The 27199-nt window shown below is 38.3% G+C and overlaps 1 protein-coding gene and 2 pseudogenes across 5 annotated transcripts in view; 2 read left to right on the plus strand and 1 right to left on the minus strand.

Moving 5' to 3' along the window:
* Nucleotides 1-27199, minus strand: part of AXDND1 (axonemal dynein light chain domain containing 1) — a 189802-nt gene that overhangs the window by 83754 nt on the left and 78849 nt on the right. For all 5 annotated transcript variants that reach the window (XM_055111047.2, XM_055111042.2, XM_055111046.2 and 2 more), the window contains exons 16-17: nt 25323-25557; nt 2350-2548 (exon numbers count right to left, since the gene is read on the minus strand). In XM_055111047.2, coding sequence (XP_054967022.2) covers nt 2350-2548; nt 25323-25557 — 434 coding nt within the window. The remainder of the gene's footprint in view (nt 1-2349; nt 2549-25322; nt 25558-27199) is intronic.
* LOC129394301 (heterogeneous nuclear ribonucleoprotein A1-like) lies at nt 13094-18311 on the plus strand (annotated as a pseudogene).
* Nucleotides 21383-22987, plus strand: LOC103787130 (myocyte-specific enhancer factor 2A-like; annotated as a pseudogene).

Below are 27199 nucleotides of genomic sequence, written 5' to 3' on the forward strand. Positions count from 1 at the left end.
CTAGATACAGAAAAAGCATTTGTCAAAATCCAACAACTTTTTTATGTAAAAGCATGCAACAAATTAGGAATAGAAGAAAACTTCCTAAATCCAATAAAAGGCATCTAGGAAAAACCCACAAATAACATTATACTTAATAGTGAAAGACTGGATGCATTTCCCGTAAGAATAGGAACAACATCTTCCATTCAACATTGTATTGAGGTTCTAGCCAAAGCAATTAGGCAAGAGAAGGAAATCAAAGGCATCTAGATTAAAAAGAAACTACTTCTATTTATAGGTATGATCTTTTGTATAGAAAATACTAAGAAATCCTTTAAAAAATTATTGCAACTAATAAATGAATTCAGCAAGGTTTTGGGATGTAAGATCAATATTTTAAAAATCAGTTGTGTTCCTATACATATGCAATAAACAATCTGAAATAAAGTTTTAAAAATCTTATTTGCAATAACATTTAAAAAGTACTTAGGAGTAAATATAACAAAAGAAGTGTACAGCTTATACTCAGAAGAAATTAAAGAAGATCCAAATAATTGGAAAAACATCCCATGTTCATGTAGAAGACTTAACATGTTTAAGATAGCAATATTCCCATTCTGATGTACAGATCCAACAAATTCTTTTTCAGAATCCTAGTTAATGTCTTTGTAAAAATTGACAAGCTTATTCTAAAATTTATACGGAATTGCAAGGTACCCAGAAAAGCCAAAATAATCCTGTAAAAGAAGAGTCAAGTAGAAAGACTCACATTTCCCATTCCTTTTCAAAACATTCTACAAAGCAAGAATAAGCAAGACAGTGTGTTACTGACACAAGGGTGGACATATAGATCAATGTGATAGAACTAATCATTCAGAAATAAATCCATGACTGATTTTCATCAAAATTGTCAATACCATTAAGTGGAGAAAGAATAGTCTTCAACAAATGGTGCTGGTACAACTAAACATCCACCTGCAAAAGAATGAAATTGGACCCTTACCACATACCATATACAAAAATTAACTAAAATGGATCAGAGACCTTAATGTAAGAGAGCAAATGCTACAAAACTCTTACAAGAAAACATAGGGGTAAATTTTCATGACCTTGGATTTGGCAAAGAATTCTTAGCTATGACACCAGCACAAGCAACAACAACAGCACAGAAAAAATTTCCCTCAAAGAAAATACACAAATAGCCAATAAGCATGTGAAACAATTCTTCACATCATTTGTCATTAGGGAAATGTGAATCAAAACCACAATAAAATAACACTTCAGTCCCTCTATTATAGCTAGAATCAAAAGTCAGATAATAAGTATTGGCAAGTATGTGGAGAAATCAGAACCCACATGCACTTCTGATGTGAATGTAAAATTGTGTAGGTTTTCCAAAAACACCTTGGAAAACAGTCTGGCAGTTCCTCAAATTATTAAAAATAGAATTGCCATATGATCCAGCAATTCCACTCCTTAGGTGATACATACCCAAGAGAAATGAAAACAAATGTTTGTCCACAAAAAGCATGCACATGAATGTTTATTGAAACACTACTCATTAAGGCCAAAAGATGGAAACAATCCAAGTGTCTATCAATGGACAAATGAATAAATAAAATGTGGTATATCCATAAATAGAATATGATTCAGTCATAAAAATGAACTACTGAAATATGCCACAACATGGATGAACCTTGAAAAAATTATGCTAAGTCAAAGAAGTTAGACACAAAGACCACACAGTACAATGATTCCTTTCAAATAAAATGTCCACAACAGGCCAGGTGTGGTGGCTCACACCTGTAATCTAAGCACTTTGGAAGGCCAAGGTGGGCGTATCACCTGAGGTCAGGAGTTCGAGACCAGCCTAGCCAACATGGTGAAACCCCGTCTCTACTAAAAATACAAAAATTAGCTGGGCATGGTGGCAGGCGCCTGTAGTCCCAGCTACTCAGGAGGCTAAGGTAAGAGAATCACTTGAACCCGGGAGGTAGAGGTTGCAGTGAGCCAAGATCTCGCCATTGCACTCCAGCCTAGGAAATAAGAGCAAGACTTCGCCTCAAAAAAAAAAAATTGTTCATAACAATACAATCAACAAAGACAAAGTAGATTTGTGGTTGCTTAGGGCTGGGGGTAGGACGGTAGGAGAGGATGAAGGATTGCAGAATGATAGCTAAAGTGCATAAGGCTTCTTTTTGAGGTGATGAAATATTCTAAAATTGACCGGTAATGGTTACTTATATCTATAAATATACTGAACACCACAGAATTGTACACTTTGAAAAAGTGAATTATATATGAAGTGTATTGCAATAAACCTTTAGGAAAATTATCTCAGAACAAAAGAAACCTATGGGAACTTACGAAACAGAATCTACATCTATGTGCTGTGGAACAATACCAGTAAGGTTTAACAATATATCCAAGTGTGATTTCATTTCATTAATTTTTTCATCTATTTCCTGCCATTCTTCAAGAGGCGTATCAGGAAACTCCAGGTTTTCCAACTTGAAAGAACAGAAGTCAAGAGAACTAATCAAACTTGGAAGAATTTTGGAGTAACCTAGAAAAGTAAGAAAAGCATTAACTTTTAGAAATATTTGTAAGACTACTATTTTAATACCAAATTATAAAATCCTACTGAGCAAGGGCTTATCTTTTAAAAATCTTTTATTATCCTACAGCTTGATTAGCAGAGAACCTTACAAAAAGCAGTTCCTAAATAAATGTTTAATGAATAAGCACTGTGTAATTGGTGCTTTAATGACTAACAAATTATTTTTTCAATGACAGTTTATATCCTACATTTCTTGTCTTTTCAGCTGAGAATCAAATGCATTAAACCCAGAAACTATCAACTATAGTTTTCTGTAAAAGACCTTAATTCACTACATCATTCTTTTAAGAGGACAATGATAATAATCAGCTTCTTCATGATTATGGGATAGTGAATAACAAATTAAAATAGATTATCATAGTTCTTGAGTCATTTTTTAGGTTATTGATCAGGGTTTCATAAAGTTTATAGCTTTTAGTCTGAACAAAACTTGAGTGTGGATCCTAATGTGGGTCCAGTGGACTGATTCACTATGAGATTATGGCAAAATACCCTCTTTTTCTTATTTATTTGCAAAATACAAAATGAAAACATTCCCATCTCAAAGTTATATAAAGACAAGTAATTTAAAAGGAAACTTTTTCTTGTCTTGGATGAAAATATTTTCACTGCCTTCCTTCATCAGTAAATTTTGATCTTTTAGGAATATTCAAAATGATCTGCTAATTTCACCACCATTCATAATTTTGACTTCTTCTTTTATTTTAAACCATTTGCTACCTCATTTTTCTCTGCCCACTGTACACAGTCATCCCTCAGTATCTACAGAGGATTGGTTTCAGGACCCCCATGGATACCAAAATCCGTGGATTCTCAAGTCCCTTACAGAAAATGATGTGGTATTTGCATATAACCTATGCACATCCTCTTGTATACATTAAATCATCTCTAGATTACTTATATAACCTAATACAATGCAGATGTTATGTGATATTTATTATACTATATTGTGTTTTTATTTGTACTTTTTAATTTTTTTTAAGTATTTTTGATCCACGGTTGCTTGAATCTGATGATGCAGAACCTGCAGATCCAGAGGGCTGACATGGATAAGTATTGCCATTTTATCAATAACTATATTATTGCTGCCATAGAAAATTAAATTGTGTTTTCCCATGTAGCTTTCATAGTGCAGTTTTAAATTGAACAATTGTGCCAGTCAATGGTTCAGGGTTGCCTCAGACACTTTGCTGAGAAGGATTCTTAAGAAACACATGATGCACTGAGCAAAAATGCTTTAATGAATTTTTAATATCTTTCATGGATTTTGGAGGATGGAACTTCAATATCTTTCATGGAAATTTGGGATATTAAGTCACTCTACTCAGGGGTCGGGTGGTGGACAAAATTGAAGTACAGAATTTGCTAAGGAGTAGAGGTCCTGGTAACACCAGGATACTATTGGGACCCCTAATTCTCTGAAGCATTACATCTTAAGAATAACGGTGGAACAGAAATAGAACAGCCCTCAGAAAGCCCAAGGCCAGACTTCATTTCAGCTCAGTCCCTGCTTGGATTAAGGTGATCCGTGCCTGCACTAAATGACCTGCCAGAATAAAAAGTAAAATCCTTCTTATGTAATATAGTATCATCCAGAGTCTCAAATTATCTCTAAAACTTTTCACACACAATGTCCAACATTCAATCAGAAACAGAAATATGAAAAGAATGGACTCAAAACCAAGACAAAAATACAGAAAATAAAATAGAACTATAGGAGAACCAAATATTATCCAATCACCAGACATGGATTTTAAAATTAACTGTGACTACAACTTTCAAGTTATAAAATGATAAGATGGAAAATTTCAGCAGAGAACTAGTAACTCTAAAAGTTAATAAATTCTAGGACTGAAAAATATAATAATTAAAATTTTAAAATCAGTGGATGTTTAACAGAAAGTTAAACTAACACACTAAAAGAAAAACACTGCCAAATTATAATTCTTAGAAAATAACCATTAAGGCCCAGCGCAGTGGCTCATGCTTATAATCCCAGCACTTTGCGAGGTCAAGGGGGAGGACTGCTTGAGCTTAGGAGTTCAAGACCAAGAGCAGCCTAGGCAACATAATTAGACCCCATCTCAAAAAAAAAAAAAAAAAGAAGAAGAAGAAGAAAGAAAGAAAAGAAAAGAGGAGGTTCCAAGATGGCCGAATAGGAACAGCTCCAATCTACAGCTCCCAGTGTGAGCAATGCAGAACTCGGGTGATTTCTGCATTTCCAACTGAGGTACTGGGTTCATCTCACTGGGGCTTGTCTGACAGTGGGTGCAGCCCATGGAGTGTGAGCTGAAGCAGGGCGGGGCATTGCCTCACCTGGGAAGTGCAAGGGGTCAGGGACTTCCCTCTCCTAGCCAAGGGAAGCCATGACAGACGGTACCTGGAAAATTGGGACACTCCCACCCTAATACTGCGCTTTTCCAATGGTCTTAGCAAACGGCACACCAGGAGATTATATCCCGCGCCTGGCTCAGAGGGTCCGACACCCACAGAGACTCACTCACTGCTAGCACAACAGTCTGAGATCAAACTGCAAGGTGGCAGCGAGGCTGGGGGAGGGGCGTCCGCCATTGCTAAGGCTTGAGTAGGTAAACAAAGCGGCCAGGAAGGTCGAATTGGGTGGAGCCCACCACAGCTCAAGGAGGCCCACCTGCCTCTGCAGACTCCACCTCTGGGGGCAGGGCATAGCTGAACAAAAGGCAGCAGAAACTTCTGCAGACTTAAACGTCCCTGGCTGACAGCTTTGAAGCAAGTAGTTGTTCTCCCAGCACAGAGTTTGAGATCTGAGAACAGACAGACTGTCTCCTCAAGTGGGTCCCTGACCCCCGAGTAGCCTAACTGGGAGACACCTCCCAGTAGGGGCCAACTGACACCTCATACGGCCAGGTGCCCCTCTGAGACGAAGCTTCCAGAGGAAGGATCAGGCAGAAACATTTGCCATTCTGCAATATTTGCTGTTCTGCAGCCTCCGCTGGTGATACCCAGGCAAACAGGGTCTGGAGTGGACCTCCAGCAAACTCCAACAGACCTGCAGCTGAGGGTCCTGACTGTTAGAAGGAAAACTAACAAACAGAAAGGACATCCACAACAAAACCACATCTGTACGTCACCATCAACAAAGATCAAAGGTAGATAAAACCACAAAGGGGGAGAAACCAGAGTAGAGAAGCTGAAAATTCTAAAAATCAGAGCGCCTCTTCTCCTCCAAAGGCACGCAGCTCCTCGACAGCAACGGAACAAACCTGGATGGAGAATGACTTTGATGAGTTGAGAGAAGAAGGCTTCAGATGATCAGTAATAACAAACTTCTCTGAGCTAAAGGAGGATGTTCAAACCCATTGCAAAGAAGCTAAAAACCTTGAAAAAAGATTAGATGAATGGCTAACTAAAATAAACAGTGTACAGAAGACCTTAAGTGACCTGATGGAGCTGAAAACCATGGCATAAGAACTACGTGATGCATGCAGAAGCTTCAGTAGCTGATTTGATCAAGTGGAAGAAAGAGTATCAGTGATTGAAGATCAAATGAATGAAATGAAGCGAAAAGAGAAGTTTAGAGAAAAAAGAGTAAAAAGAAACAAACAAAGCCTCCAAGAAATATGGGACTATGTGAAAAGACCAAATCTACGTCTATTGGTGTATCTGAAAGTGACAGGGAGAATGGAACCCAGTTGGAAAACACTCTTCAGGATATTATCCAGGAGAACTTCCCCAACCTAGCAAGGCAGGCCAACATTCAAATTCAGGAAATACAGAGAATGCCACAAAGATACTCCTCGAGAAGAGCAACTCCAAGACACATAATTGTCAGATTCACCAAAGTTGAAATGAAGGAAAAAATGTTAAGGGCAGCCACAGAGAAAAGTCGGGTTACTCACAAAGGGAAGTCCATCAGATTAAAAGCGGATCTCTTGGCAGAAGCTCTACAAGCCAGAAGAGAGTGGGGGCCAATATTCAACATTCTTAAAGAAAAGAATTTTCAACCCAGAATTTCATATCCAGTAAAACTAAGCTTCATAAGTGAAGGAGAAATAAAATCCTTTACAGACAAGCAAATGCTGAGAGATTTTATCACCACCAGGCCTGCCTTACAAGGGCTCCTGAAGGAAGCACTGAACATGGAAAGGAACAACTGGCACCAGCCACTGCAAAAACATGCCAAATTGTAACGACCATCGATGCTAGGAAGAAACTGCATCAACTAACGAGCAAAATAACCAGCTAACATCATAATGACAGGATCAAATTCACACATAATATTAACCTTAAATGTAAATGGGCTAAATGCCCCAATTAAAAGACACAGACTGGCAAATTGGATACAGAGTCAAGAGCCATCAGTGTGCTGTATTCAGGAGACCCATCTCATGTTCAGAGACACACATAGGCTCAAAATAAAGGGATGGAGGAAGCACTACCAAGCAAATGGGAAAAAAAACAGCAGAGGTTGCAATCCTAGTCTCTGATAAAACAGACTTTAAACCAACAAAGATCAAAAGAGACAAAGAAGGCCATTACATAATGGTAAAGGGATCAATTCAACAAGAAGAGCTAACTCTCCTAAATATATATGCACCCAATACAGGAGCACCCAGATTCATAAAGCAAGTCCTTAGAGACCTACAAAGAGACTTAGACTCCCACACAATAATAATGGGAGACTTTAACACCCCACTGTCAACATTAGACAGATCAACGAGACAGAAAGTTAACAAGGATATCCAGAAATTGAACTCAGCTCTGCAACAAGCAGACCTAACTGACATCTACAGAACTCTCCACCCCAAATCAACAGAATATACATTCTTCTTAGCATCACGTCGCACTTATTCCAAAATTGACCACATAGTTGGAAGTAAAGCTCTCCTCAGCAAATGTAAAAGAATAGAAATTATAACAAACTGTCTCTCAGACCACAGTGCAATCAAACTAAAACTCAGGATTAAGAAACTCACTCAAAACTGCTCAACCACATGGAAACTGAACAACCTGCTCCTGAATGACTACTGGGTACATAATGAAATGAAAGCAGAAATAAAGATGCTCTTCGAAACCAATGAGAACAAAGACACAACATACCAGAATCTCTGGAACACATTTAAAGCAGCGTGTAGAGGGAAATTTATAGCACTAAATGCCCACAACAGAAAGCAGGAAAGATATAAAATTGACACTCTAACATCACAATTAAAAGAACTAGAGAAGCAAGAGCAAACACATTCGAAAGCTAGCAGAAGGCAAGAAATAACTAAGATCAGAGCAGAACTGAGGAGATAGAGACACAAAAAACCCTTCAGAAAATAAATGAATCCAGGAACTGGTTTTTTGAAAAGATTAACAAAATTAATAGACTGCTAGCAAGACTAATAAAGAAAAGAGAGAAGAATCAAATAGATGCAATAAAAAATGATAAAGGGGATATCACCACTGATCCCACAGAAATACAAACTACCATCAGAGAATACTATAAACACCTCTATGCAATAAACTAGAAAATCTAGAAGAAATGGATAAATTCCTGGACACATACACCCTCCCAAGAGTAAACCAGGAAGAATTTGAATCCCTGACTAGACCAATAACGGGTTCTGAAATTGAGGCAATAATTAATAGCCTACCAGCCGAAAAAAACAGGAAGAAGTTGAATCCCTGAATAGACCAATAAATAACAGGTTCTGAAATTGAGGCAATAATTAATAGCTTACCAACCAGGACCAGACAGATTCACAGCCAAATTCTACCAGAGGTACAAAGAGGAGCTGGTACCATTCCTTCTGAAACTATTCCAATCAATAGAAAAAGAGGGAATCCGCCCTAACTCATTTTTTGAGGCCAGAATCATCCTGATACCAAAGCCTGGCAGAGACACAACAAAAAAAAGAGAATTTTAGACCAATATCCCTGATGAACATCAATGCAAAAATCCTCAATAAAATACTGGCAAACCGAATCCAGCAGCACATCAAAAAGCTTATCCACCACGATGAAGCTGGCTTCATCCCTGGGATTCAAGGCTGGCTCAACATATGAAAATCGATAAATGTAATCCAGCATATAAACAGAACCAAAGACAAAAACCATATGATTATCTCAATAGATGCAGAAAAGGCCTTCGACAAAATTCAGCAGCCCTTCATGCTAAAAACTCTCAGTAAACTAGGTATTGATAGGATGTATCTCAAAATAATAAGAGCTATTTATGACAAACCCACAGCCAATATCATACTGAATGGGCAAAAACAGGAAGCATTCCCTTTGAAAACTGGCACAAGACAGGGATGCCCTCTCTCACCACTCCTATTCAACATAATGTTGGAAATTATGACCAGGGCAATCAGGCAGGAGAAAGAAATAAAGGGTATTCAATTAGGAAAAGAGGAAGTCAAATTGTCCCTGTTTGCAGATGACATGATTGTATATTTAGAAAACCTCATCGTCTCAGCCCAAAATCTCCTTAAGCTGATCAGCAACTTCAGCAAAGTCTCAGGATACAAAATCAACGTGCAAAAATCACAAGCATTACTATACACCAATAACAAACAGAGCCAAATCATGAGTGAACTCCCATTCACAATTGCTTCAAAGAGAATAAAGTACCTAGGAATCCAACTTACAAGGGGTGTGAAGGACCTCTTCAAGGAAAACTACAAACCTCTGCTCAACAAAATAAAAGAGGACACAGACAAACGGCAGAACACTCCATGTTCATGGATAGGAAGAATCAATATCGTGAAAATGGCCATACTGCCGAAGGTAATTTATAGATTCAATGCCATCCCCATCAAGCTACCAATGACTTTCTTCACAGAATTGGAAAAAACTACTTTAAAGTTCATATGGAACCAAAAAATAGCCCACATTGCCAAGACAATCCTAAGCAAAAAGAACAAAGCTGGAGGCATCATGCTACCTGACTTCAAACTATACTACAAGGCTACAGTAACCAAAACAGCATGGTATTGCTACCAAAACAGAGATATAGACCAATGGAACAGGACAGAGCCCTCAGAAATAATACCACACATCTACAACCATCTGATCTTTAAGAAACCTGACAAAAACAAGAAATGGGGAAAGGATTCCCTATTTAATAAATGGTGCTGGGAAAACTGACTAGCCATATGTAGAAACCTGAAACTGGATCCCTTCCTTACACCTTATACAAAATTAATTCAAGATGGATTAAAGACTTAAATGTTAGACCTAAAACCATAAAAACCCTAGAAGAAAACCTAGGCAATACCATTCAGGACATAGGCATGGGCAAGAACTTCATGACTAAAACACCAAAAGCAATGGCAACAAAAGCCAAAATTGACAAATGAGATCTAATTAAACTAAAGAGCTTCTGCACAGCAAAAGAAACTACCATCAGAGTGAACAAGCAACCTACAGAATGGGAGAAAATTTTTAGAACCTACCCATCTGACAAAGGGCTAATATTCAGAGTCCACAAAGAACTTAAACAAATTTACAAGAAAAAAACAACCCCATCAACAAGTGGGCGAAGGATATGAACAGACACTTGTCAAAAGAATACATTTATGCAGCCAACAGACATATGAAAAAATGCTCATCATCAGTGGTCATCAGAGAAATGCAAATCAAAACCACAATGAGATACCATCTCACACCAGTTAGAATGGTGATCATTAAAAAGTCAGGAAAACAACAGGTGCTGGAGAGGATGTGGAGAAATAGGAACACTTTTACACTGTTGTTGGGACTGTAAACTAGTTCAACTGTTGTGGAAGACAGTGTGGCGATTCCTCAAGGATCTAGAACTAGAAATACCATTTGATCCAGCCATTCCATTACTGGGTATATACCCAAAGGATTATAAATCATGCTGCTATAAAGACACATGCACACCTATGTTTATTGTGGCACTATTCACAATAGCAAAGACTTGGAACTAACCCAAATGTCCATCAGTGATAGACTGGGGATTAAGAAAATGTGGCATATATACACCATGGAATACTATGCAGCCCAGCCATAAAAAAGGATGAGTTCATGTCCTTTGTAGGGACATGGATGAAGCTGGAAACCATCATTCCCAGCAAACTGTCACAAGGACAGAAAACCAAACACCGCATCTTCTCACTCATATGTGAGAATTGAACAATAAGGACACTTGGACACAGGGTGGGGAACATCCCACACTGAGGCCTGTCATGGGGTTGGGGGAGGTGGGAGCGATAGCATTAGGAGATACACCTAATGTAAATGATGAGTTAATGGGTGCAGCACACCAACATGGCACATGTATACATATGTAACAAACCTGCACGTTGTGCACATGTACCCTAGAACTTAAAGGATAAGAATAATAATAAAGAAAATAAAAGAAATGAAAGAAGAAGGAAGGAAGGAAGGTGAGGAAGGAAGGAAGGAAGGAAAGAAAGAAAGAAAAAGAAAGAAAGAAAGAAGGAAGAAAAGAAAAGAGAGAAGGAAGGAAAGAGAGAAAGAAAAGGAATGAAAGAAAGAAAAGAAAAGAGAAAAGAAAAGAAAGGAAGGAAAGAAAGGAAGGAAGGGAAAGAAAAGAAAATAAAAGAAAGAGAGAGAAGGAAGGAAGGAAAGAAAGAGAGAAAGAAAGAAAAGAAAGAAAAAGAAAAGAGAAAAGAAAAGAAAGGAAGGAAGGAAAAAAGGAAGGAAGGAAAGAAAGAAAAAGAAAGAAAGAAAAGGAAAGAAAGAAAAGAAAAGAAGAGAAAAGAAAGCAAGCCTTTAAACAAAAAATAATCAGCAGACCCACCACTATAGAAAATACCAAAGACATTTCTTCAAGGAAAAAGAAAATTATTCCAGAAAGCAAATGCAAACGTAGGAAGGGAGCAATATGAGAATAAAAAGATCTTACTCTACAAATTCACAAAAGGGAAAGATCAGTTATTCTTTGGCCATAGACTCAAGCCTTAAACAAGTAATCACAAAATCAATTTTAAACTTTTTCATGAGCATTTATTTTGATTATATAAACATTATCTTATCCTATGTATTAATTTTAGAAGAATTATATTATGAAAATGTATTATATTACATACATAATTTTCTTCCTATAGAACCTATGTCTTTTAAACAACTAAATGTATTCTAGCCAGGCATAGTGGCATGCACCTGTAGTCCCAGCTACTCAGGAGGCTGAGGCAGGAGGATTGTTTGAACCCAGGAGTTCAAGGCCATTATTCGGCCTGGACATTATAGGTAAGTACTTCCTTTAAAGAATGTATTCTTGAGGTGATAAAAACGAATGGCTTGGAAGTATTTTTCCCATTCTCATTTTTAGGTCCTTTATTGCTTAAGTAGAGAAAAACAATTTACTTTTATTTATTTAATTCTGATTCAGTCTCCTCACCAAACTGTCTTACTGATTTTAATCTTTTTTTCCTATAGTTCCAGATTTTCTAAGTATATAACTATAATATCAGCACAAAGAAATATTTTATCTTCTCTTTTTCAATATTCATATCTGTTATTTTACTTTATTCTATTATTTTATTTTCTAGAACCACCAAAAAAATAAATAAAAATGTTGATATCAAGCATCCTCATCTATTTTGTTAGGTTAATTATAAAGTTTAAGTGTTTTTCCATTCATGGTATTACTATTGTTTTTTTATTTGTTTTAGTATTATATTTATGTAGTTTTTTTCTAGGGATATTTAATTTAGACTTTTTCTTGAGAATATGCTGTATTTTAACAAAACAATTGCAGCATCTCTTATATGATCACACAGTTTTTTCTCTTAATAATTTTATGAAATGTATTATGCTGATCAATTTCCTAATGTTGAATCGTTCATGCATTCCTGGAATATATTCTACTTGGTTAAAATGTTTTGCTTTTAATCTTTGCTAAGCTATAATAATAATTATTTTATTTAGAATGTTTGCACCTACTGTCATAAATAACAGAAAATTGATGGGTTTATTTGTACTATATTTATTGTGTTTTGACATTATGGTTTTCTGGGTTCATAAACAATTTGGAGGATTTTCCATATTGTTCTAAGGCTTCGAATTGTTTAAGAATCTTAAAATTATATGTTCTTTAAAGTTTAAATAAAACTGAGCTATGAAGCTAGGAATAAAAAAGAAAATCGGCCTGGTGTGGTGGCTCACTCCTGTAATCTCAGCACTTTGGGAGGCCAAGGTGGGTGAATGACTTGAGCCCAAGAGTTTGAGACCAGCCTGGACAATATGATGAAACCCAATCTCTACAAAAAAATTAGCCAGGAGTCACAGCATGCACCTGTAGTCCCAGCTACCTGAGAGGCTGAGGTGGGAGGATCACTTGAGCATGGCAGTTTGAGGCTGCTGTGAGCTATGATCATACCACTACACTCAGGCCTCAGCAACAGAAGACTGTCTCAAAAAAAGAAAAAAAAAAGAGAAGAAAAGAAAAGAAAAGAAAAAAGAGAAAATCAGCCCATGATATTTCCTCACTTCAGAATGTCAGCCAGTTAGCAACAATCCTATTCTAGTTACCACATGCCTGAAAGTCAATCAAGTAACAACAGCCTCACTCCAAATACAAGGTATCCATGGCTGAAAGTAAAACGATCTCTAAATACTCTTTTTTCTTAAAGTTTTTCAGTCTTGGAATTCCATGCTTCTGTGTGAATATCTCTTGCTTTGTTCAGAGAGGTTGTACATTGTATTACAGGGCTCCCCTCCTTAACAAGCAAAAATTCAGCTTTTTTATGGTTACTGTATTTGAATACTTGTATCTTTCTTAGACGAACTGAAAATATGAATATGTGGATAAATCTAAATGAATACTGGCTATATGAAATACGAATAATAATGTCTTGTGAGATTTAAGTATGTAAAAAGAACTGAAACACAAACAAAAATAACACGAAGTATGGGGGAAGCTAAACTAAGAACAAAATAAATTTTGAAATGTTTGGAAAGTAAATACTACATCTTCTAAATAATCCTGAGTCAAAAGACAAACCACAATGGAAATTTAAAACTGTCTTGCCTTTCTGCCCCTGGACGCCGCCGAAGAAGCATCATTAAAGTCTCTCTTCTCCCGGCCGTCTTGTCTAACTCAGAGTCTCCTAAAGAGCCCAAACAGTTGAGGAAGCTCTTCCTTGGACGGTTGAGCTTAGAAACAAGCGACGAGAGCCTGAGAAGTCATTTTGAGCAATGAGGAATGCTCATGGACTGTGTGGTAATGAGATCCAAATACCAAGCACTCCAGGGGCTTTGGGTTTGTCTCATATGCCACTGCGGAGAAGGTGGATGCAGCCATGAATGCAAGGCCACAAAAGGTGGATGGAACCAAAGAGAGCTGTCTCAAGAGAAGATTCTCAAAGACAGGTGCCCACTTAACTGTGAAAAAGATATTTGTTGGTGGCATTAAAGAAGACACTGAAGAACATCACCTAAGAGATTATTTTGAACAGTATGGAAAAAATGAAGTGATTGAAATCATGACTGAGGCAGTGGCAAGAAAAGGGGCTTTGCCTTTGTAACCTTTGACAATCATAACTCCATGGATAAAACCGTCATTCAGAAATAGCATACTGTGAATGGCCACAACTGTGAAGTTAGGAAAGCCCTGTCAGACCAAGAGATGGCTAGGGCTTCATCCAGCCAAAGAGGTCAAAGTAGTTCTGGAAACTTTGGTGGTGGTCATGGAGGTGGTTTCAGTGGGAATGACAACTTTGGTCACGGAGGAAACTTCAGTGGTCATGATGGCTTTGGTGGCAGCTGTGGTGGTGATGGATATGGTGGCAGTGGGGATGGCTATAATGGGTTTGGTAATGATGGTGGTTATGGAGGAGGTGGCCCTGGTTACTCCGGAGGAAGCAGAGGCTATGGAAGTATTGGACAGGGTTATGGAAGCCAGGGCAGTGGCTATGGTGGGAGTGGCAGCTATAACAGCTATAACAACGGAGGTGGAGGCAGCTTTGGTGGTGGTAGTGGAAGCAGTTTTGGAGGTAGTGGAAGCTACAATGATTTTGGCAATTACAACAACCAGTCTTCAAATTTTGGACCCACGAAGGGAGGAAACTTTGGAGGCAGAAGTTCTGGCCCCTATGGTGGTGGAGGCCAATACTTCGTCAAACCACAAAACCAAGGTGGCTATGGAGGTTCCAGTAGCAGCAGTAGCTATGACAGTGGCAGAAGATTTTAATTAGGAAACAAAGCTTAGCAGGAGAGGAGATCCAGAGAAGTGACAGGGAAGCTACAGGTTACAACAGATTTGTGAACTCAGCCAAGCACAGTGGTAGCAGGGCCTAGGTGCTACAAAGAAGACATGTTTTAGACAAATACTGATGAGTATGGGCAAAAAACTCAAGGACTGTTCTTTGTGACTAACTCTATAACAGGTTATTTTAGTTTGTGTTCTGTGAAAAGTGTAAAGCATTCCAACAAAGGGTTTTAATGTTGTTTTTTTCTTTTGCATCCATGCTGTTGATTGCTAAATGTAATAGTCTGATTGTGATGCTGAATAAATGTCTTTAAACACAAAACAAAACAAAAAAACCTATGTCTTAAACTAAATAATAAAAATTATGCAAAACATGGGATGCAGCCAAAGCTGGCTTCTTATGACTCAATTCTATTGGGTTTCCTCCTACTTCTATTGTCCTACTATCTCTCGTTACCCTTTAAAATGTTGGGGATCCATTCTTAGTCCTTAGTTATTCCCATTGTATATTTCCTCCACAAGGTGATCTCATCAAAATTCATGGCTTTAACTAACACATATACTAGTATCTTCCAAAAATTTTTTTTTAATTTTTTTTTTTTTTGAGACGGAGTCTCACTCTGTCGCCCAGGCTGGAGTACAGTGGCACAATCTCAGCTCACTGCAAGCTCTGCGTCCCGGGTTCACGCCATTCTCCTGTCTCAGCCTCCAGAGTAGCTGGGACTACAGGCGCCCACCACCACGCCCGGCTAATTTTTTTTGTATTTGTAGTAGAGACGGAATTTCACGGTGTTAGCCAGGATGGTCTTGATCTCCTGACCTCGTGATCCGCCCACCTCTGCCTCTCAAAGTGCTGGGATTACAGGCGTGAGCCACCGCGCCCAGCCTCTTTTTTTTTTTTTTTACTTTTTTTTTTTTTTTTTTTTGAAACAGAGTCTCGCTCTCTCCCCTAGGCTGGGGTGCAAGGGTGCAATCTCGGCTCACTGCAACCTCCGCCTTCCGGGTTCAAGCGATTCTCCCGCCTCAGCCTCCTGAATAGTGGGGATTACAGGCATGTGCCACCATGACTGGCTAACTATTTTTTTTTTTTTTTTTTTTTTGAGACGGAGTCTCACTCTGTCGCCCAGGCTGGAGTGCAGTGGCACGATCTCCGCTCACTGCAAGCTCCACCTCCTGGATTCACGCCATTTAGCTGGGACTACAGGCGTCCGCCACCACACCCGGCTAATTTTTTTGTATATTTGGTAGAGATGGGATTTCACCATGTTAGCCAAGATGGTCTCAAACTACTGACCTCAGGTGACCCACCTGCCTCAGCCTCCCAAAGTGCTAGGATTACAGGTTTGAGCCACCGTGCCTGGCGTCTTCCAAAATTTCATCCAAGATTTTTCTCCCACATTCCTGACATGCCTGTTGAACAAGTCCACTTAATTGTGCCATAGCTACTTGAAAGTCAGTATGTCTAATACTAAATACACAATCTCCCTTCCCCATACTTTTCCTTCTCCTGTATTCTCTAATCTTAATAAATTGGATGACCCATTTACAGTCCAATCAGGAACACAGCCATCCCACAATACTCTCTCTCACACACATAATTGTGTAGCCTACATTTTTTAAATCTCTCTTATTTTTCTTTCCTCTTCTCCATTCCCATGTCTTAGGATAGGTCCTCATCATTTCTCAACTTATTCCTGTAGTAGATTCCTGTATTAGTCCATTTTCATGCTGCTAATAAAGACATACCCGAGACTGGGCAATTCACAGAAGAAAGAGGTTTAATGGACTTACAGTTCCACGTGGCTGTGGAGGCCTCACAATCATAGCAGAAGGTGAAAGGCATGTCTCACATGGAGGTAGACAAGAGAAGAAAGCTTGTGTAGGGAAACACCCCATTATAAAACCATCAGATCTCATGAGACTTATTCCCTACCATGAGAACAGCATGGGAAAGACCTGCTCCCATGATTCAATTACCTCCCACTGGGTCCCTCCCACAACACATGGGAATTCAAGATGAGATTTGGGTGGGGACACAGCCAAACCATAACATTCTGTCCCTGGCCCCTCCCAAATCTCCACATTTCATAACCAACCATGCCTTCCCAACAGTCCCCCCAAAGTCTTAATTCATTTCAGCATTAACTTAAAAGTCCACATTCCAAAGTCTCATCTGAAACAAGACCAGTCCCTTCTGCCTATGAGCCTGTAAAATCAAAAGCAAGTTAGTCACTTCCTAGACACGAAGGGGGTACAGGCATTGGGTAAATACAGGCATTCTAAATGGGAGAAATTGGCCAGAACAAAGGGCCTACAAGCCCCATGCAAGTCCAGAATCTAGCAGGAGAGTCAATTTTTTTTTTTTTTTGAGACAGAGATTTGCTCTTCTTGCCCAGGCTGGAGTGCAACGGTGCAATCTTGGCTCACTGCAACCTCTGCCTCCCAGGTTCAAGTGACTCTCCTGCCTCGGCCTCCTGAGTAGCTGAAACTACAGGTGCATGCCACCACGACTGGCTAATTTTGTACTTTTAGTAGAGATAGAGTTTCACCATGTTGGCCAGGCTGGTCTCAAACTCCTGACCTCAGGTGATCCGCCTGCCTCAGCCTCCCAAAGTGCTGGGATTACAGGCATGAGCCACTGTGCCTGGACAGCAGTCAAATCTTAAAGGTCCAAAATGACCTTCTTTGACTCCACGTGTCACATCCAGGTCACGCTGATGCAAGAGATGGGCTCCCATGGTCTTGGGCAGCTCCACCCCTGTGGTTTTGTGGGGTACAGCCTCCCAGCTGCTTTCATGGGCTGGCAATGAGTGTCTGTGGCTTTTCCAGGTGCATGGTGAAAACTGTTGGTGGATCTACCATTCTGGGGTCTGGAGGACAGTGGCCCTCTTCTCATAACTCCACTAGGCTGTGCCCCAGTAGAGACTCTGTGTGGGGTCTCTGACCCCACATTTCCCTTCTGCACTTCCCTAGCAGAGGTTTTCCATGAGGGCCCTGCCCCTGCAGCAAACTTCTGCCTGGGCATCCAGGCATTTCCATACATCCTCTGAAATCTGGGTGGAGGTTCCCAAACCCCAGTTCTTGACTTCTGTACACCCGCAGGTTCAATACCACATGGAAGCTGCCAAGGCTTGAGGCTTGCACCCTCTGAAGCCACAGCCTGAGCTCTATGTTGGCCCCTTTCAGCCACAGCTAGAGCAGCTGGGACACAGGGCACCAAATCCCTAGGCTACACACAGCATGGGGACCCTGGGCCCAGCCCACGAAACCATTTTTACCTCCTAGGCCTCCAGGCTTATGATGGGAAGGGCTGCCATGAAGACCTATGACATGCCCTGAAGACATTTTCCCCATGGTCTCGGGGGATTAACAGTTGGCTCCCCATTACTTAAGTAAATTTCTGCAGCCAGCTTGAATTTCTCCTCAGAAAATGGGATTTTCTTTTCTATCGCATTGTCAGGCTGCAAATTTTACAAACTTTTATGCTCTGTTTCCCTTTTAAAACTGAATGCCTTTAACAGCACTCAAGTCACCTCTTGAATGCTTTGTTGCTTAGAAATTTATTCTGCCAGAAACCCTAAATCATCTCTCTCAAGTTCAAAGTTCCACAAATCTCTAGGATAGGGCAAAATGCTGCCAGTCTCTTTGCTAAAATATAACAAGAGTCACCTTTGCTCCAGTTCCCAAGAAGTTCCTCATCTCCATCTGAGACCACCTCAGCCTGGATTTCATTGTCCATATCATTATTAGCATCTTGTTCAAAGCCATTCAACAAGTCTCTAGGGAGTTTCAAACTTTCCCACATTTTCCTTTCTTCTTCTAAGCCCTCCAAACCATTTCAACCTCTGCCTGTTACCCAGTTCCAAAGTCCCTTCCACATTTTCAGGTATCTTTTCAGCAGCACCCTACTCTACTGGTACCAATTTACTGTATTAGTCCATTTTCATTCTGCTGATAAAGACATACTCAAGACTGAATAATTTATATGGGAAAAGGGGTTTATTGGACTTATAGTTCCATGCGGCTGGGGAAGCCTCATAATCATGGTGGAAGGCAAGGAGGAGCAAGTCACATCTTAAGTGTATGGCAGCAGGCAAAGAGAGAGCTTGTGCAGGGAAACTCTACCTTATAAAGCCATCGGATCTTGTGAGACTTATTCACTATCATGAGAACGGCATGGGAAAGACCTGGCCTCATGATTCCATTATCTCCCAGTGGGTCCCTCCCACAACATGTGGAAATTCAAGATGAGATTTGGGTGGGGGCACAGCCAAGCCACATCAGTGAAAATTAATAGAGAATAGAAAAACAATATAGAAAATCAAGAAAACCAAAAGCTGGTTCTTTGAAAAGATCCACAAAATTGATAAACCTTTAGCTAGTTTGACCAAGAAAAAATTAAGACTCAAATTATTAGAATCAGAAACTTAAAAGTTTTAGGGCATTACTAACAACTGTGGAGAAATAAAAAGGATTATAAAGTGGACGATTTTTTTTTTAAATATACGGACAACCAAAACTGAACCAAAACAAACCAAGAAAAAAAAGACAATATAGATAGACCTCTTAAAGAGCAGGTTAAGTCTGTAATCAAAAACCCACCTATGAAACTAAGCCCAGGCCCAGATGGCTTTACCACTAAATATTATCAAGCATTCAAAAAGAATTAGCACCAGTTCTTTACAAACTCTTCCAAAATAACAGAAAAGGAGGAAAATCTTCCCAGCCCATTTCATGAATGCAGTATTATGCTGACACCAAAACGAGATAAAGATATCACAAGAAAGAAAAGCTACAGATAAATATATCTTATAACTATAGATGCAAACTCCTTAACCAAATACCTCCAAACCAAACCTAGAAACATATAAAAAGAATTATATACCATGATCAAGTAGGTTACGTTTTTTTTGAGACAGTGTCTCTCTCTGTCACCCAGGCTGGAGTAAAGTGGTGTGACTATACCTCACTGCAGCCTCTAACTCCTGGGCTCAAGGCATCCTCCTGCCTCAGCCTTCTGAGTAGCTATGTAGCTATGTGTACAGGATCTCACTATGTTGCCCAGGCTGGTCTTGAATTCCTGGCTTCAAGTAATCCTCCTGCCTTGGCCTCCCAAAGCATTGAGATTACAGGCATGACCCATCACTCCCAGCCTGAAGTAGGATTGATCCTAGGCAAGGAAGATTGGATTAATATCCAAAAATCAATGTAATATATCCTATTGATAGAATAAAAGACAAAAGCCACACAATTATCTCAATGAATACAGAGAAAGCATTTTTTAAAAAAATCCCACACATTTTCATGTAAAAGAATTCAATAGGAATAGAACAGAATTTCCTAAACCTGATAAAAAGCATCTATGAAAAACCCACAGCTAACATCACACTTAATGGGGAAAGACTCAAGCTTTCCCGCTAAGGACAAGAATAAGACAAGAATATCTACTCCCACCATTTCTGTTCAACATTGTACTGGAGGTTCTTGCCAGGGCTATTACGCCAGAAAAATAAATACAAGAATCCAGGCCACCGTGGCTCACGCCTATAATCCCAGCACTTTGGGAGGCTGAGATGGGTGGATCACAAGGTCAGGAGTTCGAGACCAGCCTGGCCAACATGGTGAAACCCCATCTCTACTAAAAATACAAAAATTAGCCTGGCATGTGGCAGATGCCTGTAATCCCAGCTACTGGCAGATGCCTGTAATCAAGCTGGGACAGGAGAATCGCTTGAACCCAGGCAGCAGAGGTTGCAGTGAGCTGAGATCGCGCCACTGCACTCTAGCCTGGGCAATAGAGCAACACTCTGTCTCAAAAAAAAAAGAATCCAGATTGGCAAGAAACTAGTAAAACCCTCTCTTCACTATAACATGATCTCATAAACAGAAAATCCTAAGTCGTCCACTAAAAAACCGGAAGCTATTAGAACTAATAAATGAGTTCAGCAACATGGCAGTATATAAGATCAATATACAAAATCAATTCTATTTCTATACACTTTAAGTGAAAAATCTGAAAATAGAACTGAGAAAAAAATCTCCATTCACATCATCTAGAAGAATAACATACTCAAAAAAATATTTAACAAAAGAAATATAAAACTCCTCAGAAAACTATAAAACATTGTTAAGAGAAATTGAAAAATATCTAAATAATTGAAAAAAAATCCATGTTTATGGATTGGAAGACTTAACATTGTTAAGATGGCAATACTCCCCAAACAAATCTACAGATCCAACATAATCCCTATCAGAAGCTGATTTCTTCATAGAAATTGATAAGCTGATTATAAAATTCATATCGAATTTCAAGAGATGCAGAATAGCCAAAACAATCATGAAAAAGAATAAAGTAGGAGGACTCACACTTCTCGATTTTGAAACTTACTATAAAGCAAGAGTAATCAAGACAATGTGGCACAAGGACAAACATACACATGAGTAGAATAGGCTTAAGACTACAAAATAAGCCCAGAGATCTCTGGTTAACCGATTTTTGACAAGGATGCCAAGACTATTAAATGGAGGAAGAATGTTATTTTCAATAAATGGTGCTAGGACAACTGAACATCCACATGCAAAAGAATGAAATTAGAGCCTTACCTCACACACTATATAAAAATTAACCCAAGGCCAGGTGCGGTGGATTATGCCTCTAATTCCAGCACTTTGGGGGGCTGAAGTGGGATGATCGCTTGAACCCAGAAGTTTGAGACCAGCCTGTGCAACATGGTGAGATCCTGTCTCTACAAAAAATAAAAAAATTAGTCGACAGTGGTGGCACACACCTGTAGTCCTAGCTACTCAGAGGTTGAGGTGGGAGGATTGCTTGAACCCAGGAGGCTGACACTGCAATGAGACAAGATCGTGCCACTGCACTCCACCCTACATGACAAAGCACAACTCTGTCTCAAAAAAAAATAAAATAAAATAACTCAAAATGGATCAAATACCATTATATAAGAGCAAAACTATAAAACTCTTAGAAGAACTAAACGTAAATCTTCATGACTTTAAATTTAGGAAAGGATTCTTAGATATGACACCAAAAGTACAAACAAAAAAGAAAATAAAATTAGTAAGTTGGATGGACTTCATTGAAATTAAAAACTTTTGTACTTAAAAGGACACTATCAGGATGTCCTGGCGAGTCCCAAGCTGAAGGAGGCGGCTCCGGGCAGTGCGGAGCGCTGGCGGCGGGCCCAGGCTGCAGCGTGTGCGTGCCCAGGAGACACAATCTTGTAGAAAATTTCAGCTGTAGCCCTTGGAGTAGAAGCTGAAATAACAGAAGCTGTACGATGCATTATGGTATTGAAGAAAATTAACTTTTATATTAAATATTTGGAATATAAGGAAATAAGGAAAGGTGGCTGAAAATGGTGCAGAAGAAAATACAAATCACATGCATAATGGATGAAAGGAACTGACAGGCCACTTTTACAAAGAGAGAGTTTGGATTAATGAAGAAAGCCTATGAACTTAGTGTGCTCTGTGACTGCATTTTCAACAGCTCTAACAAACTCTTTCAATATGCTAGCACTGATATGGACAAAGTTCTTCTCAAGTATACAGAATATAATTAATCTTATGAAAGCACAACCAACTCAGATATTGTTGAGGCTCTGAACAAGAAGGAACACAGAGGGTGCAACAGCTCAGACCCTGAAACTTCATGTGTGCTAACTCCATATACAGAAGAAAAATTTAAAAAAATTAATGAGGAATTTGATAATATGAGGCAGAATCATAACATTGTACCTGGTTTGCCACCTCAGAATTTTTCAATGTCTGTCACAGTTCCAGTGAAAATCCCCAATGCTTTGCCCTACACGAACCCAGGGAGTTCACTGGTGTCCCCATCTTTGGCAGCCAGCTCAACGTTAACAGATTTAAACACGCTCTCTCCACCTCAAACCATATTACATAGAAATGTGTCCCCTGGAGCTCCTCAGAGACCACCAAGTACTGGCAATGCAGGTGGGATGTTGGGCACTACAGACCTCACTGTAAGCAGCCCAGTGGGGAATGAATTTGTAAACTCAAGAGCTTCTCCAAATTTGACTGGAGCTACTGGTGCAAATAGTTTAGGTAAAGTCATGCCTACAAAGTCTCCCCCCCCACCAGGTGGCAGTAATCTTGGAATGAACAGTGGAAAACCAGATCTTCGAGTTGTCCTCCCCGCTTCAAGCAAGGGCATGACACCTCCACTAGTAAGTTGAACCTTTCTTCAACTTCATTCTTTAAAACATGTATTTTATACATAGCCTGTAGCTTCCTTTGGAATTTTCTGCGCCACTGTAGAATCTATATTCCTAATGAATATTTCCATTCAAAATTAGTATTTGAAGGGACAACACTATTTTAAATACACAAAAATCAGATTATGGAAATTTGCTTAATGGTTATTTAAAATTAAAGCTAAATATGAACATGGATGGAACTGGAGGTTATTGTGTTAAATGAAATAAGCCAGGCATGGAAAGATAGATACTGCATGTTCTCACCCGTGTGTGGAACCTAAAAAATTTGATCTTGTGGAGATAGAGAATAGAATGATAGCAGATGCTGGGAAGGGTGTGTGGGTGGGAGAGGGGATAAAGAGAGGTTGAAGTGTAGTGGGTAAAACCATACACTTAGATAGAACAAATATACCCCTGTATTCAATAGGAGAGAAGGGTGACTATAGTTAGCAACATTGTAGATGAAGTATATTTCAAAGTAGCTAGAAGAGAGGACTTGAAATGTTCCCAACACATAGAAGAGATAAATACTCAGGATAATAGATACCTCAAATACCCTGACCTTGATCATTACACATTCTATGAATGTAACAAATACTCACATGTACCCCATTAATATGTAACACACTTCCAATCAATTTTTAAAAAGTAAAATATAGAGAGATTATTATGTTTAATTTTTAATTTTACCAGGCTAGAAGCATTAAACATGACTTATTTATTCTGTTTAAAAAAAAAAAGGACACTATCAAGAAAATGGAAGAGCCACCCACAGAAAAAGATAAAGTGTTTAGAATTCACATATCTGAAAAAGGACTTGTATTCAGAACATATTAAGCAGTCTTATAACTCAATAATAAAAAGACAACCTAAATAAAATATGGGCAAAGAACGCTCATGGACTGTGTCCTTTATTGGGACACATATGTAGACCACTGGCATCAGAATCACCTGGGATGCTTGCTAAAATTGCCAGTTTATGGGTATCTCTGTAGACACAGTGTACCAAGGAGACTGGAGGCAGGGCTCAGGAATCTGCATTCTTCACCAAATCCCTAATCACACTAAAGTTTGAGAACCACTTATATAGAATGTTACTTCACAGACTAATATCTCAGATAGGTCTCATTCTATTTGATATTTTCAAAGAGTTACACTGTCAGCTGGTGGACATTTGTCTAGAATTCTAACACAAGTGATAATAGTGCACAATAACACACAATATTCATTAATGTTGAACAATGGTATCTGTTCTCTGGTAGTATGAAACCTTAGAAAATGGCTTTTCTTTCTATACATGTTATAAATCAATAGCATAAATCTCAATTTTTGTCTTAGAAAAAAAACATAGGCAAAGTACCTGAGCAGACATTTCTCCAAAGAAGATATATAAGTGGTTAATAAACCTTTTAAAAATGCTTGACATCAGTAGTCATCAGGAAAACACAAATCAAAACCACAGTGAGATTTTATTTTACACCCACTAGTATGGCCAGAATTTAAAAGTGAGACAAGTACTAGCAAGTATGCAGAGAAAGTGGAACCTTCATACACTGCTGGTGGGAATATAAAATGATGCAGCCTCCTTGAAAACAGTGTGGCAGGCTTCAAAAAGTTAAAGATATAGTTATCAAATGACCAAGAATTTCACTCCTGTGCATGTATCCAAGGAAAATGAAAACATATTTCTACCAGGAAATGTGTAATAAATGTCTATGTCAGCAATATTCATAATAGTCAAAAAGTGGAAACAACCCAAATGCCTACCAACAGATGAAATGATAAAATGTGATTTATACATACAATATTATTAGGCCATAAAAATGGGTGAAGTACTGATAATTGCTAAAACATGGATGAACATTGAAAACATTATCCCAAGTGAAAGAACCCAGTCAAAAGATCAAACAGAACATGAATTCATTCACATGAAAGTCCAGAACAGGGAAATCTATAGAGACAGAAAGCAAACTTAGGACTGAAGTGACGATGTTGGGGGTAAGAGGGTGAGAGCTGAAGAGTATGGGGTTTCTTTTGAGGTTCATTTTGATGAAAATAATCTAAAATTGACTGTGGTAATAGATGTACACATCTGTGAATATAATAAAAATCACTGAATTATACACTTTATATAGGTGAATTGTAATGTATATAAATTATATCTCAAAGTGATGCTCAATGCTGTGCTTATTTTGCTTGGTTTTTAAAACTATATGGATTTATTACTTTTATTTTAAATATTCATTGTATTGAAAATAATTATTGTGGAAACATTTTATACCAAGAAATCTAATTATTATGAGTATTTTCTTACCATTCTCCCCATTTATTCTTATTTCATATTCTTTGTAGAGTTTTTGTATGTTTTTGATAATTTCCTCCATGTACTGTTGCTCTGATGGCATCTCCCCCTCCAAACTTTTATGCCGATTAAATATCCCAAGCCCAATATCTGCCCAGTTTTCCTGTAAATGTTTAATAATCTTGAGAGTATCATATTTTGACAGTAGAACATCCCCAGTAAACTCTTCTTTTTTCTCATTCAGGATCTAAAGAGTGAAAGGAAGAGGGAGAGTAGCATATTATCCACTAATGAGTTTATCAAAGTCTACCAGATGCTTATTCCCCAGTGACTCCCAATTATTTTGGAGTTGCATATCCTATTATTATTATGCTCCAAAGAGATGGTATATGACATATATCTTATTTTTAAATTAAAATGAATTTAAACTAATTTTGGTACTCTATGAGATAACCCATAGTTTACCAGGATGAAAATCATTATATTAAATCCTATGTGGTTAAAAAAAAAAAAAGTAGTGATAAGCAATTAAGTCCTACAAAGCTAAGCATGTTTAATTACTATTGGCTTTAGTAAGGTTGTAATATATCTGTTTACATGATCCCCACTAGACTGGGAAAGTTCCTAGAATATACAAGTTGTATTTTATTCATGTTTTGTTTATCTGTGTAAACCCAAGTCCAAGTCCTCAACATGACATATCAATAAATATTTGTGGAAAAATAAGGTACAATTTATATATATAATTTGGCATTATTTGTGCTCAGATAATAGAAACATTACCCAGCCTTCAATAAGAGTAATTAGCGTGGGGAGACAGTGTAGAAGAGCAATTAGGAGTAAGAATTTTGAAACTGGAGAGATCTGGACTCAAATTCTGACTCTGCCACTTACCTTTTATAGATAACTTAGGTAAGTTACTTAACATCCTAGGCTTCGATTTCCACATCTGGGACATGGAGATTATAAGACTTGCATCATAGGACAGCCATGAAGAGTAAGTAAGATAATATATGGAAAACACATTTTCAGCTCCTCACACAGAGTAAGTGCTTAATAAATGAGAGCTATTACTATTCCTAAATTGAAGAAGTATGACTTTTTTCTATTTTTTCTATGCATGTCAAAACCTCCAGATAAAAAGTAAAAAAAAAAAGTCACTAAACTAGACATGTTGTATATAGAACAGGAAATATCTTCAATTCTGAGAATATACTGTTCAAGTTATTCCTAAAGAAAAGAAAATGGTTTGTTGGGATCTTATGAAATTTTATTAGGGAATGATTTTGATATTCACTTTGGAAGTATTTCAATGTCACATATATTTTCCTTTGTCAGACTACTATAACATGATAGTAATTTGATCAATGAAATCTATTTTCCAAGCTCCGACCCCTTAAAGATTATGTTATTAATGTATAAACAAAATGTGGTATATAAATACAATGGGATATTATTCAACCTTGAAAAGAAAGAAAATTCTGACACTTGCTGCAAAATGGATGAACCCTGAGGACATTATGCTGAGGGAAATAAGCCACTCACAAAAGTAAAACACTGTAAGATTCCACTTACATGAGATGCCTAGAGTAGTCACATTCATAAACAGAAAGTAGAATGAGATTGCCCAGGGGGTTGGGGGAGGCAGAAATAGGGACTTACAGTTTAATGGGTACAGAATGTCAGTTTGGGGAAAAGAAAAAGTCCTGGAAATGAATGGTGGTGATGGTTGTATATGTATACAATATAAATATATTTAGGGCAACTGAACTGTATGCTTAAAAATGATTAAAATGGTAAATTTTGTGTTGTATATATTTTACCGCAATAAAAAAAGATGTTATTATTTTAAAAGTCCAATTTGTCCTTAAAAGCCAGATATAGGATAG

This window comes from Pan paniscus, chromosome 1 (assembly GCF_029289425.2).
Source record: "Pan paniscus chromosome 1, NHGRI_mPanPan1-v2.0_pri, whole genome shotgun sequence".
NCBI lineage: Eukaryota > Metazoa > Chordata > Mammalia > Primates > Hominidae > Pan > Pan paniscus.